The following is a 15,146-nucleotide window of genomic DNA, read 5'->3' on the forward strand; positions in this document are numbered from 1 at the left end:
GAGTTAAAAAATGAAAATAATCAGGTTTTGAAACTGATCATTTTGGACTATCGTGAACTTGCAGATAACTGAAGCATTAGGTGAGTATGATTGCATGGATACGCGATCATATACAGGCTGATTATAATTAAAGTTCCCATACACTGAATAGTCTTTCTCAAAAACTGCTTATCCGATCGCAGCCAAATTTTTAGGATATCTAAAAATGAGACCAGTGGAGAGAGAGAGATTTAGGAAATGAAAAAAAAAATTTCACTTTTAACCACCAGGTAAAAGGGGGCACACTTTACGTTCTTCATGGTCCATATAGTGTATCAACCAAGCTTCAATGAAATACGTCCACCAGAACGGGATCTGCATAGGTCTGACTATTTCCAGTATACTGACACTACTCAGACCTATATAGCACCCGTTCTGGAGGACGGATTCTATTGAAACTTTGTATATACGTCATATGGTCCATGGGAAAAAAGAAACTTCAATAAAAAAGCGCCACTTTTTCATCAGTCGGATTTTTGAAAAAAACTACTCAGAGTACACACGGGAATTTTAATTATAATCACCCTGTACATTGGCTATTCAACATTGCGGTCAGACTTTCCTGAAGTTCCTTTAAAAAAACACCCCCCCCCCCTAAATAAGGAAGAACCTTATTAGAAAAAAGTTGTTTGTATGTGCAGGACTGATCCTAATGCTCCATTGAAAAGGATTTTGAGTAACCGACTTGTGGCAACTACATGTGAGGAGGGAGTGTCTGATTCCGCAGGAATGACATTTTATCCGTCTAACCGGTTCTGCGCAGGTGTTGTGTGGTTCTTTCTTGAAGTTTTCTGATTTGTGCTTCCGGATTCGATGCGATTCGTTTTTAGGCACAAGTTAAAGGCTTTTCATTCAACCACTGACCAACCAGATCACAACTTGTACGTATGTCTTTTCAGCCTGTGAGGCGCTGCTAGTTTTGATTGGTTGTTGTTAACTGATGTCTTATGAGTGTCATCCGTACGTCCAGAAAGATATGGACAAGTGGATGGACATTGAACATTGAAGGACCGGACACACCCGGGTTCCCATATCAGAGAGATATCGAAGCTTTTCCGGGGGATGGGCGTATCCGGAAATTTATTAATTTATATGAAAATAGCAAACAACGATATACAAATATACAATAAAGAATCTGGAGTAACAATTGTGATCCTAGCATCATCCACAGATAATCAGTCCGTAATCGTAATAGTACTTATATAAATAATCAAAGAGTAATTTTTGTCTTGTATGTGATAGAATCTGGGACTGAGTTTATCCAATCTAGAATATACCAATCTCAGCAATCAAGCTGTAATAAGATATAAATTGACGTCTATATGTCCGCCATCTAAATTTCATTAACATCCGCCGGAAAAGGATGAAATCACTTGTCTTCTTGGGCGTAAATTATATCGATTATTAGGTGTCGGTGAAACAACTGATGCTTTTCTCCTAGGCCTAAGTTATACTTTTTAATAGGTAACCGTGTTAACTCTCTCTTGTTGGCTCATAAGACGGGTCCTCCGAGCGCGAATGTCGTCCCCTTGATCCCGCAGCTCGCGTCTTATTGTGGAGTAGATGTAGGTTAATGTCCAGGAATCGAATCAACCTCTGCAGATGTTGAAAGTTCAGATGGATGGACAAGAGGAATAGTCCGAATTGGATGTCCCGCTTCAGGAAATGAGCTCATTTGCTTCTAGTCGCGTGGAATGTTGCCTGTGGCCGCTCACGCGTAGTCTCCTCAAGATACCTAAACAAGCATTTTAGATTATAGAATGTACTGTCGAATCGCAAAGGCGGTAGAGAGTGGCTTTTAGAGAGTGCTCAATAGCACTTCACCAAAACAGAATAATATATTTTTCCCGACGGATTTGCTGCGATATTTGCTATCAGCCATTCGAGACTGCATACGCACTTTTATATTTGATTCGAGTTTGTTTTTTATTGGTTTAAGGACCATCAAGGTTATGCCGCGACAAACAATGATCAAGTGGTGTAATGACTTGAGGCAGAGTTACCCAAGTTGCACCATGAGAAAGCCTACCACATTACAACACCCTGCACCTTCAAATGGTTGATTACACTTATTGTATTGAATCCGTATGAAAAATGTAATATTTGCTTTTGGTGAAGTACTGTTGTGTGCAGTCTCTGAAAACACTCTCTACCGCCTTAGCTATTGAGATTCGATCACACATTCTATGGTCAAAAATGCTTGTTTAGGTGTCTGATATCACCTTTTAAAGTTTGCCCCATGAATTTAGAATCACCCTGTGTATAGCAGAAAGATACATAATATGTGGGAGGGGTGGGAATCACCAAAACAGCAGTATAGAAAGATAGAGGAAAAACAACTTTCATCCATAGGGATACAATAAGGCTTCGTGATGATCAGAAAAAAGAAAACTGGAAATGCTAGAATGAATTTCTTCTATTTGCGTTTGGACGCGATATCTCGTTCCCGATCGTTAAGTGGTTCCCGAAATATTATAGCATCAACTTTTCTCTTTCTGAATCCAGTTACAGATCCTTGCGCCCACAGACCTTGCAGAAACGGCGGGACTTGCAAAGCCGGCGAAGTGGCGAATGACATGGTTTAATTCTCTTGTATTTGTCCGCCAACTCATAGAGGTCCCTTCTGTAATATTGGCAAGTATATCAAAGATATATATCGAGCGAGAATTATACGTTGTAGGTAATGACGAAGCGAATGTCATGCGATTTCGATGCAGCATTTGATTATATTTTCCCTTCTTCAATTGACAGAAGTCGATGATTGCAACCCCAATCCTTGCAGCAACGGCGGTACTTGTGTCATTGGACCCGACGGGAAATTCGGTTGTCAATGTCCAACTACACATACAGGTTCAAGATGCGAAAAACAAAACGGTAACATGCTCTTCGTTTGCTTCTTTTTAAATATCATCAAAGTACAGGGCATGCATAGTTAAAGTTCCCCGTCCCGAACAAACTATACACAGATCTCTTCGGCAGAAAATGATGGGACTCCACCTCATGATAAAGGGAAGATAATGATGGGAAGTACCTCCTGATAAAGGGATTTGTTCAGTAGCTTAACCGATAGTGATTTTTGTCGGATGAGTCACGCATTGTACGTAGTCACCACAAGTTGGTCACTCAAGGTCATTTGCAATGGGCGATGCTCAGTTTCAGCACGACAGAACCAGTCTCACGCATACGCAAGACTGCGTACTTCTGATTACGATTTCACTTATTCATTAGAGGTTTCTAAAAGGACTTTTGTACAGTGGGACCGCAACGTTCTGCAATGGACCAATGTATGTGGACCATTTCATTCATGCTACCATACTCACGTAGTATTTCGATAATCACCAATACATTGTAATTTGAATAAAGGAATCTTATTCAAAACTTATTCAAAACATTGCGCACGCAGCCTAAAATTATCGATTTCAAAACCTGATTACTTTTTATTTGTTTATTCTTTCAATCACATTCACTCTCCACCAGAAGTGCTCACGGATCACCTAGAACACTTTTGGTGGAGCACGGATTGAAAAACATTGATTCACAGGAACCGATGGTGTTTCAATTAACTGAATGAACACCAGAACTTTGCCACTAGAGTTATCCCGTTGCCGCGATCTCTTCCAGCCGAGCTTCGTGGCAGAGTCTGGAACATTTTATTTTGTTTCAAAAAAAAAAAGAAACATACAAAATTTTTACAACATATATATATATACGGGGTGATTATAAAAAAACTGTCCCGACGTATGGGCCCCTAACTATCATACCATTCACAGAAACTGAATGAAATTTTGGCATAAGGTATTTTGAAGTATGCGCTCAAGAATGATATGGAAAACAACAGTGTCACTCTAACAGTTACGGTTACAGTGAGAAAATTTCGAAAATATCAAATGGCAACACCAAGTTTTTTGTATTGGAATGCGATCTCCATACTGAAAAACACTAAATAGCGTTCGAATGGCACCTGTAGCACGAAAATCCCCGGAGCTAGGCAAGGAAAAAGGACTTTGCCATGCACCAGAGCATTAATGTTCGTTTCATTCGTCACACCGTTTGAGATCCCAGCCTGATTAGTCCTCCACAAGGTCATGTGGAAAATTTGTGAAACACAATAAAATGCTTTATTTTATGCTGCTTCTCTGTCCTTATTGGTTGTCCTCACCTTTAGCCTATCTACCGCCGGTGATTTTCATGCTAAAGTTGCCGTTCGAACGCTATTTAGGGTTTTTCACAATGGAGATCACATTCCAATACAAAAAACTTGGTGTTGCCATTCGATATTTTCGAAATTTTCTCACTTTAACCGTAACTGTTAGAGTGACTATGTGGTTTTCCATATCATTCATGAGCGCATACATCAAAATACCTTATGCCAAAATTTCATTCAGTTTCTGTGAATGGTATGATAGTTAGGGGCCCATATGTCGGGATAGTTTCTTTATAATCATCCTGTATATATTTGGTTCAATTAACTGATAATGACAAAAAAATAAACTCATCGGTTTGATATGTGAGTCCCAGTGTAAGGTTCTGGGTATCGGCAAGGGAATTTATTTCCCGAACTTTCTTCACGCCTACCTCCGTTATGGCAAGGATTTAACTGCCACAAGCACCTACTTCTGCCAAAAAAAAAGAATGAATTTGAAACGTCATGAACTTTACCATCTTCTCAGTTGTCATCCAAAACATGTATTTTGCACCCACTGAAGGAACAAAAAATTCGTCGGTAAAAGAGGGGTGACCGTTAATAAGGGGTTTTAAATTCAAATACAAGGGCCACAACAAACGAAACGTCCAACAAGGTGGCTAAAAAAAGATGCCCATAAAAATATGGATGTCGAATACTTATCTAAATTATATGAAAAATGCAGCAACCCAATAAGAGCAATAAAAACCCAATAATTATGATAAAATATATTGTCCATCAAATTTGGTCCATAAAAATGTCTCATCTGATTATGGAAAATGCATACTTTTAATATACGAGGGAAATTATTATATTGTAAAAGAGAGTGCGGGGTCCGAAACAATCTCTCTGTATCAAATAGTAATAGTGAAATAAAAATCGAAACCAATCACCTTGGTGACGAAATGATTCAATCCGAGGATGATGTCCGCACTCCATACGGAGGTTTTTAACAATGAAGATGTAGGCTACTTAAAGACAGGAGATTCAACTGCCCATGCGGAGAATCGAACCAGCACCTCCTACTAGAGATAGAAGGCCTCCGCGCGCTGCTCGTGACGTCAGCAAGTTGTACATCCTCAGTACCAGTATCCTCGTTGTGCGGAAAAGAAACGATCGGGCTCAGATTTGGTGATTTCTATGCCCCACATCCAATCAGCATGCGGTATATTTGTGAGCCAACCAGGAAGATTCTGCGCCGAAATAAGAAGATACGTAATAGGATGCTGTGGATCAAAATGAGGCAAACTTGCTAAGTGGTCTTAATGACGTTACGGATGAACTTGGCAACCCGTTCGGAGAGGCCTTCTATCTCTAGGAGGTGCTGATCAAACCAATGTTCAGTCACTTGTCAGGTCAACGACGTAGACTACAAAGGCAGCGGGTATCTCAGTATTTCCTTACAGCTTGTGTGCACTGAACGGGACCGTACATGGACGGTCAGATGAAATTCAGGCCGAAGCTTACAATTTCTGACACTACTTTACCTCACACCTGCTCCAGTCATAAATCGCTATACTTCAAATTTCCAACCAGTGGAGTTGTGTGCGAAATGAAGACTCCATCCAATCGGTGGTCGCCGCAGGCTCGGTGGGTAAAGAACTTGCTTCTGAAGTTCTACACCCGGATTCGAACCTTGATGGTAACCTTCGTATTGGAAGACGAGCATCTTACCACTGCGCCACTCGAACGCGATTGCTGCCGCTGTCAAGAGATGGCGACTTATTCGAGGATGATGTCTCCCCCCCCCCCACCTCCGCTATTTAAACGAAGGTTTGTCAAAACTGGCTGTTAATGTTCAAACCGATGATGATTCAAACATCCAATGATGTGAGTGACCAGCTCACTCTTAGAATGACTCTTAGCAGAAACAAAATTGAATCAGAAATTGAAAACAGAAGTCCATTTCATTGATAAATCCCAAATTTAGTTATTTTATTAACTTGCAGTAACAATTGTAAATGTGTTTAACAATTGTTAAAACTGTAATCATCAAAATGTGTGTCCTTTCTTAATAAAATGTCCTCTTGTGGCGACATGTGAAGTAACATCCAGAAAATACAATTAGGGGTCATTCAAGTATCACGTCAGCATCGAGGGGTGGGGGGGGGAAGGTTTCGGATTTGCTGACCGTTGATGGTAAAAGGGGGAGGGGGGGTTTGGAGGTTGCTTACGTCATCCACCCCCCTTTTTTGAAGATATGAAATATTCTAAGCTGCTGACGAAGTTTTGCTGACGGAGGGGAGAGGGTCAGTGTTTTGCTGACTTTTGCTGACAAGTGGAGGGGCCAAATATGGCTGAAAATCTGCTTATGTAATACTTGAATGGCCCCTTACTTAGTATATTGAAAACCGTTATTTTGACACGCCCCCTGAAATCTGCTTTTCCTGTCATACAACACTAATAGTGGCCGTCTTAGAGGAGTTTGACTGTGTGAATTTATTTTTAGAAAGTCCGTAAATTATTTCTCTCATTCACTAATTTTTTTGCCGGTCCGTAAATGAGTTCTCATTTATTTATTTTTTGCCAGCCCGCAAATTATTTTTCTCATTCCAACATTTTGTTGCGTGTCCGCACAAGTTATTTCTCCCAATTTATTCCCACATTCTCCCAATTTAATCTCCAATTTATTTTTTTCCAGTACCCGAATTAATGCTGTCATTTTTCCACCGTTTCTTCAAAAGTTTTTAACTTCCTTCACCGTTCCACAGTTTAGAAAAGAGTGAAGAACAATGCTTTAAACGGCATAGAGAAGAGATCACCAAACCCCCTTACAATCCTATCTTACGTCAAGAAAGTATTTTTATTCATGTATTTTCGTTTATTTTGCTTTTGAGCAGGTGCAAAGTAAGGGAGTATAAGGTAACGCGTTCTCCATTGTGGAAATAAGATTTACAGAACATCTGGGTTTGTCATTGCGAAACTAAAAGGTTTCGGAAGACGAGATATCACGTCGATGCCGCTGAAAGGGTTAATTTTTGTTTTGTTTTAAAATTAAACGATTGCAGCTTTGAGAATGCATGCTTCCAGTCATAGGAATTTCTACGATATGGTCTACTCAAGTACATAAATTTGATCAGGTTCAACCCCATTCTTCTCCGGGTTCCCAAGAAATGAAAGAACTTTTATTCGGCCCGCAAAGCAATTCTGAAAATACTGCATGAATTTAAAATATGATACCGGATGAAGAGATAAATTTCATGCACATTCGAATCAGTGATGATTTCTCGTTTGCAGGCAGGAGTTGTGCAATAATTAAAACTGAATGAAACTGCCCATGTTGTCCTAATCAGTGTGTTTTATTCAGATTTTGCCGTCAAATAATACAGCCCGTAAGAGAAATCTTGTTTGGGGCAATGGCAAAAACGCGTTGTAGAGCAGTCTGATTTTTTTATTCTGCGTTATTTTGATAGATCGAAAGGTCATAAAAATCGTTTGTGTCATTTCAGGAATCGATGTTTGCGACGGACAACCCTGCAAAAACGGCGGCACTTGTTCTAAAGTGGACGAGAAATACGTCTGTACTTGTCCCGATACACACAGAGGGCAAAATTGTGAAATCGGTATTGTATAAGGCATTTTCTCTTACGTATAAAATGTAATCATTCGTGTGTACAATAACGATCCTTTTATTTCAATCTTATAATTGCAAATGTGAAGAATGAATGTGGACATTTCTATCATGTGTTGTTTTTTTCTCCTCACCACAAGAAATCGATCCATGTTCAACAAGACCCTGTTTGAACGGTGGCTCGTGCTTAAGGAAGACGGGACTTGAATACGAATGCTCGTGCCTTCCTACGCATACTGGAAAACACTGCGAAACTGGTGAGTTCTTAAGTCTGCTCCTCAAAAAATGCACTCTTCGATATTGTTAAGTGAATCGAAAGCAATTGATGTTCAAGTACTGCTGTTTATGTGGCGTATGCTTTCGAAGTGACTAGTTCGAGTTTTAACTGGCTATAAATATGTTTAAGTTATTCACATGCCACTGAATCAAGTCAAAATGCTGGCAGTGGCAGGGTTTGTTTCGTATTAAGAACCGAAGCAATTTTGTTGAATTGTCTCAAACTTTTAGAGTAGATTGTATTGTTATACAGGGTGATATAAATTGTTTGCCGGTGGGACTAATTCTGTAACCGCTGACTTTAGAAGTGTATACTTCCAATTACAAAAAGTTTTCAGATCACATGCGGTTTGCTTTAAAAAGACGTAATTTAACGTAAGTATAACACATTAATTTTTTATACAGTTCCCCCGTATGTGCTAAAAAACCCAATTAGAACGTTTTTCCTTTTCCAAAAAGACTTTCCTAGAAAGTCTTTATTTCAGCCACCTCGTTGAGCATTTTGCCTGCTGTCGTCTTGCATTTACATTTGTTGCCCTGTCTCTCCGGAGGGCAAAAAAAAAAAGTTCCATGTCTCTAAGTTTAATATTCACCGGGGTATTTGAATTCAGAATATTGAGAAATGTAGGAAAAAACAGCGGAAAATAGCTGAAAGCGCTTTTTTACGTCATTAAGTGCTTTCTCACCCCCCCCCCCCAAACGTTTCTCCGTTTTTTGAATTTAAATATTTCAGTGAATATAGAGATATTTAAAAACGTGGTTTGTTTTTTTTTTGCCCTCAGAAGAGACAAAGCAACAACTTTCTAATTGGGTTTTTTGGCACACGGGCACTGTATGTCATCATCATCATCCATTTTCAATCCACTGCTGGATGAAGTGTGATGGTCTCCTCTAATTTTTTCATATATATACTTTTCCCCCTTGTGTACGATCCGTCAAGAAAATTACGTCATTGGAAAATGAAGAAATACGTCTGAAGTCAACGATTACAGAATTAGTCCCGCCGACAATGTTGTAGTTCAACAATTGCACAACCTTCTCAGTCTGCGGGACAAGTATGTGGTAGGTTCTGCCACTAAGCGGGCCAGAAACTTGTATTGTATATAAATCTGGTGGCCATTACTCCTATTTTATGTAAAATTCCCGTATAGTTTTGGTCATCCCAAATTTTTTCATTAAATACCCCCGTTTTTTAATCTTATTTTCAACGAGGCTCATTGCAGTTTTTCATGTTTCATTCATTCATCATTCATTTTTTCATGATTAATGCCTTTGAAATTAGCAACTTTGATTGCGTTTAATAACTTTTTTTCTGTGAAATTGGCCACTTTACTTGCCTTTGACTATTTTTTTGGCTCTGGCTGATCATTTTACTTCACGCTTTTTTTTTGCGTAATTGCCGTATTGCGTACGAATCTTGATTTCCAGTATTTTTTTGAAAGAAATATGGTCAGCAGGAATGTACATCGATCGCGTTGGCTATATTGATACTACTTTGATCGAACTTTTTTTTTGTGCGGGTCATATCTAAACTCCTGTCGGGCTGTAGGTTGTGCGCAACCCCTGTTATTCTATGTACTTTATTTCTCTGAACGTAACTGGAATTATAAATAAACATATTTTATTTCAGGGATCAATCCTTGCTCACCCAACCCTTGCAAGAATGGTGGATTGTGTTATCGTGGCGAAAACTTGGAATATAAATGCAATTGTCCATTGGAGTTCAAAGGGGAACATTGCGAAGAAGGTCAGTCGATAATCTAAACTCTATATTCATATTTTTAAGTAGTTTTCAATCAGTAAACACATGCAATCAGTAAAGCAAATTTCACATCTTTCCTTCAAAGTTCACAATATTTACGCCCATTTTGGTGAAATTCCAAGAAAACATACTCAGTACTTACAAAGCAAGATAAGTATTTTCATTGGTGGTGCTCTTGACTTATAATATTAGAGCATCCACATTAGGAACTAAAACATGGTATACGTCTTTTCTTCAGCAGGAATACCATATTTTCTTTTGATCATGGAATGTGGAATTGTTTTGATCAATGAATGGCAATACTGACGATATTTATGGTGATATGGAAGTACTGCGGACAAGTGCTCTACCACTAAGCTATAAAGACAGGTGTAATACTCCTTCCTTAGAAAAATCAATCCAAAATATCAGCATCTCTATACCCATAGTCACTATTTCTGTATATATTGTATAAACAAGACATCTATTTCTACATATACCTCTCCATCTGCTGGCTCTAATTTCATTTACGAGCAATTAGCTGATTGTTGTCTCTGTGCATCTCATGGTTCCCTTCAGCATATATTATACTTTCCAAAAAATCAGCATCTCTATACACAGTGAAATTTTCGGTGAAAAGATGGGGAAAAACTTCAAGATGTGATAGTACAGACCAATACAACCAATAGTCATCAAAGAATGCATGGTCTAACATGAAACGCAAACGTGCTCGAAACGGCCGCTCCGCAAACGTTAAAACGGAATTCCCGTTGAAATTTATCGGGAGAAAAATATCATCACATGCATGCAAATGCAACATGGGGAAGAAGAAGAAACCGTATGCATACATGCATTTCACACCCTCTGAAATGCATGAAATGTATCTTTTAAGTGTTTGAAATGTTGAAGAAAAGCCAGAGACACGCTCTTCAATTCCTTATAACACGAATTAATAGCGTGAAGCGCTGAGTGGAGACATGATAGCAGCCTTCTTCTAACTACAGCAATTTTCGCCCCAGTTGGCGGCTTTTTTTTTTATTAAGACATGGTATTTTTTCGGCCCGAAATATACTAAGAAATTCTGGATGTTATGCCGAAACAAATATTTGGTTTTCAGTGCTTATCAATTGGTTATCACTTTTCTTTTCAAATATTAGTTTAGGCATAACATCGAAAGAAAATTCGATTTATCAGTATATTTCGGGCCGAAAAAATATTCGGTGAATTTTCTTAGCGGAGAATCGTATTTTGGTGAATCATTTCGGTGAATTTTCCGGGCACGAATAAACAGAGATATACTAATAACAATAAACCAAAAGATAATTTTGGAAATAATTCAGCGAAATGTGCAGTAGTGATTGCAAACTATCGCAATTAAGAGGAAAGCAAAGCGGGCGCAATCGGCGCTGTTTAAGCAATGACGTCACACGCATGACGTCAGCTGGTACCAACTCCGGCGAGTCATGAAACAGCCCTTATTATATAGATTTGATGTTGAACTGTATCTACAAACGATGATCTAATCATCACGAAAACAAACTTTGAATTACGCTAATAACCATATCCAGGCTAAGTAGCTAACGAATCATAACAAGGAAAAGTTTTGATGTGTTACATATCTGTTAAATATGTATTACTCTGCTATTCACTAATGCTTTATGCATGCGACTTTGACCCCTCTGCCTGGCGGCGGTAAGTTAATTACAGACTCTTCCCTCTTCACTACTTGCCACCTAACGTAATTAAATGAGCATGTAATTTTTAATCTGTTGAACAGTGAGATAGGTGCGGAATGAACAAGAAGGAAAATTAATCTGGAGTTAAGTACTTTATTTGAATCGTATTTTTGTCTAATTGTGATTGTTACAACCGGCCTTCGTAACATTATGTATGATTCAAGTCGACCTATCATGTGATATTCACGTCCAGTGTTTTTTCTTCTAGAGATCGATCCGTGTGCTTCGTCTCCATGCTTCAATGGTGGAACGTGTCAACGCGGCCAAGGCCTAAATTACGTTTGCAAATGCCGTCAGAGTAATACAGGAAGGAACTGTGAAACTGGTAATTTTTTTTCAAATTCTCGTACACGTTTCCCATATCATGTATAGCACCAGAGACGTATTTATGGTTCTGCCGGCCTTCTTTCATTTTAATTGTCTAATTTCCTTGACCATTGTCGCCATTTATATTTATGACCTACCATTATCAATCAATTGCTCCGTAAGTCTTTTCGCCGATGATTGCGTTATTAATCAAAGAATTTACATCAAAGGACCGGACACGCCCCGCTTCCCATCTCACCAAAAGAATTTACTGCAGATTCGACCAAGATTTTTCCTCCAGCACAGCCTCAACACTATATCCGATTGGCAGCTACCCTTAAACATCTCAAAAACAGCCTTCATGAAACTTACCCGTAAAAGATCACCCTTCGATGTCGGAGTCCTGTTTGACTCGAAGAGCTATTTTTAGCTTTCAGTTTATATGGCGGAACCCTTTAGGCCTCGTTTTTTATTCATTTTTATCAAAATTACTGATTTATTTTATTTTCTTAGAGTGGCTGCGGAGCCCCTTGGGAAGTACACACGAAGCCCCAAGGGCTATACGAAGCATCGGTTCAGAACCGCTGCTCTAGGTCAATCTTTGGGACATTCACATACTTCTACACTGTTTCAGTCACCCACATGCTTGCTCACTGTTTCGGACACTGAATTAATGAAAATTCTGGGCGACGCGATAGCCCAAATCGGTAAGATACTCGCCTAAAGAACCAAACGATGTTCAGAGGTGTGGAGAGTTCGATACCAACCACGTTCCTTGAACTTGGAAACCACGAAAACCAACTTCAGGCGACCACCACTGTGGCGACGGTGAAGTTCGACCCCGGCACCTCGCGACGTGAGTCCGTCACAGCGGCTGCGAACTAGCTGGCCGAAGCCCAAAATTCCGGGTATTGACTGGACCAATTTGTAACGAAATTGGCCACTTCGCCAATTGGCAGATTTTGGACTTTGGCCGTAGCATATACCTACTTTCCGCACTTTAATTTAAACGGAACTAAATTGGTTGAATCATGTTTTAAAATCGAAAGTTTACAAAAAAAAAAAAAAAAATCCAAAATGATTTATTTTGGCAATACTCAATGAACTAACCATCTGGAGGCAGGGGTGCCCCCCCCCGTGCCTCCCCTCAGTGTTTTATTCTGTTAGCATTAAACTGATCCCCCCTCCCCCATTATCGATAAACATCAACATTCTTCACACGCCATCTGTGGTCGAAAGGAGTAACTGAACCTACATTCAAAATATGGAATAACAGATGGCGGAGAGCGCCAGCAAGAACACGAAACAAGCACAACTCTGCCAACATTAGCACGTTAGAACCACGTATGTGGACACACACACACACAACACGTTCCGGCATGTACGGATTCGTTAGGAATTTCCCAAAGAAATGCGCATGAAAATGTGTGCATTTAAAAAAAATTACTAATTAGTTGAAACTGAAGATGTGGGAAATGAAGAAATGGTATTTAATAGAATTATTAAATCAATTTGGAAAATTAATCGTATATTAATTATAAATTTAAGTACAATAATTTATCAATTCATTTTGCATTAAAAGTTAGAGTAAAATATATTAATAACATAATATTATAAATCAAGTCCTCCTAAATCACTGTGTGTATGTTCGATGCCCTTTCAAGCGCAAAAGCAGCATTAATAGCTAGTTGTATGTAAGCTACGGCTCGTCAAGGGGTTCCATTTCCATTAGAAAAGTACAGTTGAATCCCGTTATAACGAACGCCAAGAGACCGGAGGAATCACTTCGTTAAAGCGAAATTTCGTTATAAAGGTATTCCAGGTTACCTAGCATTGTTCCTATGTAAACTTATTTGGGGGATTAGAAAAGTGTTCGTTAAAACGAGATTTTCGCTATAACGGTATTCGTTAAAACGGGATTCGACTGTACCTATACGCACAATAAATTACCAAGCTGACCATATTTCCTTCATAAAAATGCACAAATTATCGCAAAAAACAATTGTCAAATTGCTAATTACAGGCAAAAAAAAAATGTCAAGGGCAAGTGAAATTGCCAATTACCGCCAAAAACATTTCAAAAGAAAATTGCCAACTATCGCTAAAATTGCCGAGAAATCGCCAAGTGGGGGAGCTTCCACAAGACGCAATGGGTGAAAATTTGCGTAAATCACCAAACAAAACGTACATGTTTGACAAATATGTTTATACATGACTAAAAAATTAATTATTATATAAATTATGTTGTAATAATTATGACAAAGTCATGAAAAAAAATAATTATCGATTTCAAAAATTTTCGAGTAATGCCTCATTGAAAATAAGAGAGAAAACGGGAAATTTTATAAAAAGTATTGCGAAAATTGAAATGTCCCGTAAACTGCGTATCATAATGGTCGTGATACACATATAAAAATATACACATCATCAAAACGGTGCAATGTCGGTGCAACGCTTATCTACAGTCGAATCCCGCTATAACGAACTCCAAGAGATCGGAGCAATCACTTCGTTATAACGAAATTTCGTTATAAAGAAATTTCAGGTTGTTTGCATTGTTCCTATGCAAACGTATTTGAGGGATCACAAAAGTGTTCGTTAAAACGAGATTTTCGCTATAACGGTATTCGTTAAAACGGGATTCGACTGTATTTCTTTTCCATGATAAAACTTGTTAACAGTTGCCCTCTGCATTTTCATATTCAGAGTCGGAAAGTCATTTTATAGACATCCTGTAGACTTAAGAAAATGCATATTTCTTTAAAATTAACGAATTAAAGATGAGGGGATCATACTTGTTACTTTTTATTGTAAAATTTTAGTATAATTAAATATCTTGCCCTAAAAAAAAGCTGTCAAAATGACTGCCAGAAGCCTTTATAGGTATAATTGATAGTCCCGCCATTCTACTGTCAAAAATTGGGTCCCTGAATCTATCTCACGACAATTATTTTTTATTGAATGCAATGTAAGTATTGCATGATTATATAATAAAGGTTCTTATTTGTTTCTCATTTACAGAACTCGACCCTTGTCTGAGCGTTCCTTGCAAAAATGGTGGCACTTGCATCAGAGGAGCGGGTCTAACCTATACGTGCGACTGCCCTGAAACTCACGATGGACTCCATTGCGATATCGGTAAAAATCTGTAGAATTTGTGACAGTTTTTGTAAATTTTTAAGTGAATTATTATATCACTCAAACACATTACTCAATATATTATTCTTATTACTGATCAAACTCGTCGTCCAATCAACCTAGGACTCCTTGAAACCATGGCGTGATGCATCCGCC

At 38.6% G+C, this 15,146-nt stretch overlaps 1 protein-coding gene across 4 annotated transcripts in view; it reads left to right on the forward strand.

Moving 5' to 3' along the window:
• The window catches only part of LOC149081476 (uncharacterized), a 30,764-nt gene that overhangs the window by 4,027 nt on the left and 11,591 nt on the right, over positions 1-15,146 (forward strand). For all 4 annotated transcript variants that reach the window (XM_089238405.1, XM_089238402.1, XM_089238403.1 and 1 more), the window contains 5 exons: positions 7,672-7,785; positions 7,934-8,050; positions 9,700-9,816; positions 11,755-11,871; positions 14,874-14,990. In XM_089238405.1, coding sequence (XP_089094531.1) covers positions 7,672-7,785; positions 7,934-8,050; positions 9,700-9,816; positions 11,755-11,871; positions 14,874-14,990 — 582 coding nt within the window. The remainder of the gene's footprint in view (positions 1-7,671; positions 7,786-7,933; positions 8,051-9,699; positions 9,817-11,754; positions 11,872-14,873; positions 14,991-15,146) is intronic.

Source organism: Pholcus phalangioides, unplaced genomic scaffold, assembly GCF_987345545.1.
Source record: "Pholcus phalangioides strain wild (caught in Gottingen) unplaced genomic scaffold, Ppha-v1.0 ptg000010l_1, whole genome shotgun sequence".
NCBI classification, from domain to species: Eukaryota; Metazoa; Arthropoda; class Arachnida; order Araneae; family Pholcidae; genus Pholcus; species Pholcus phalangioides.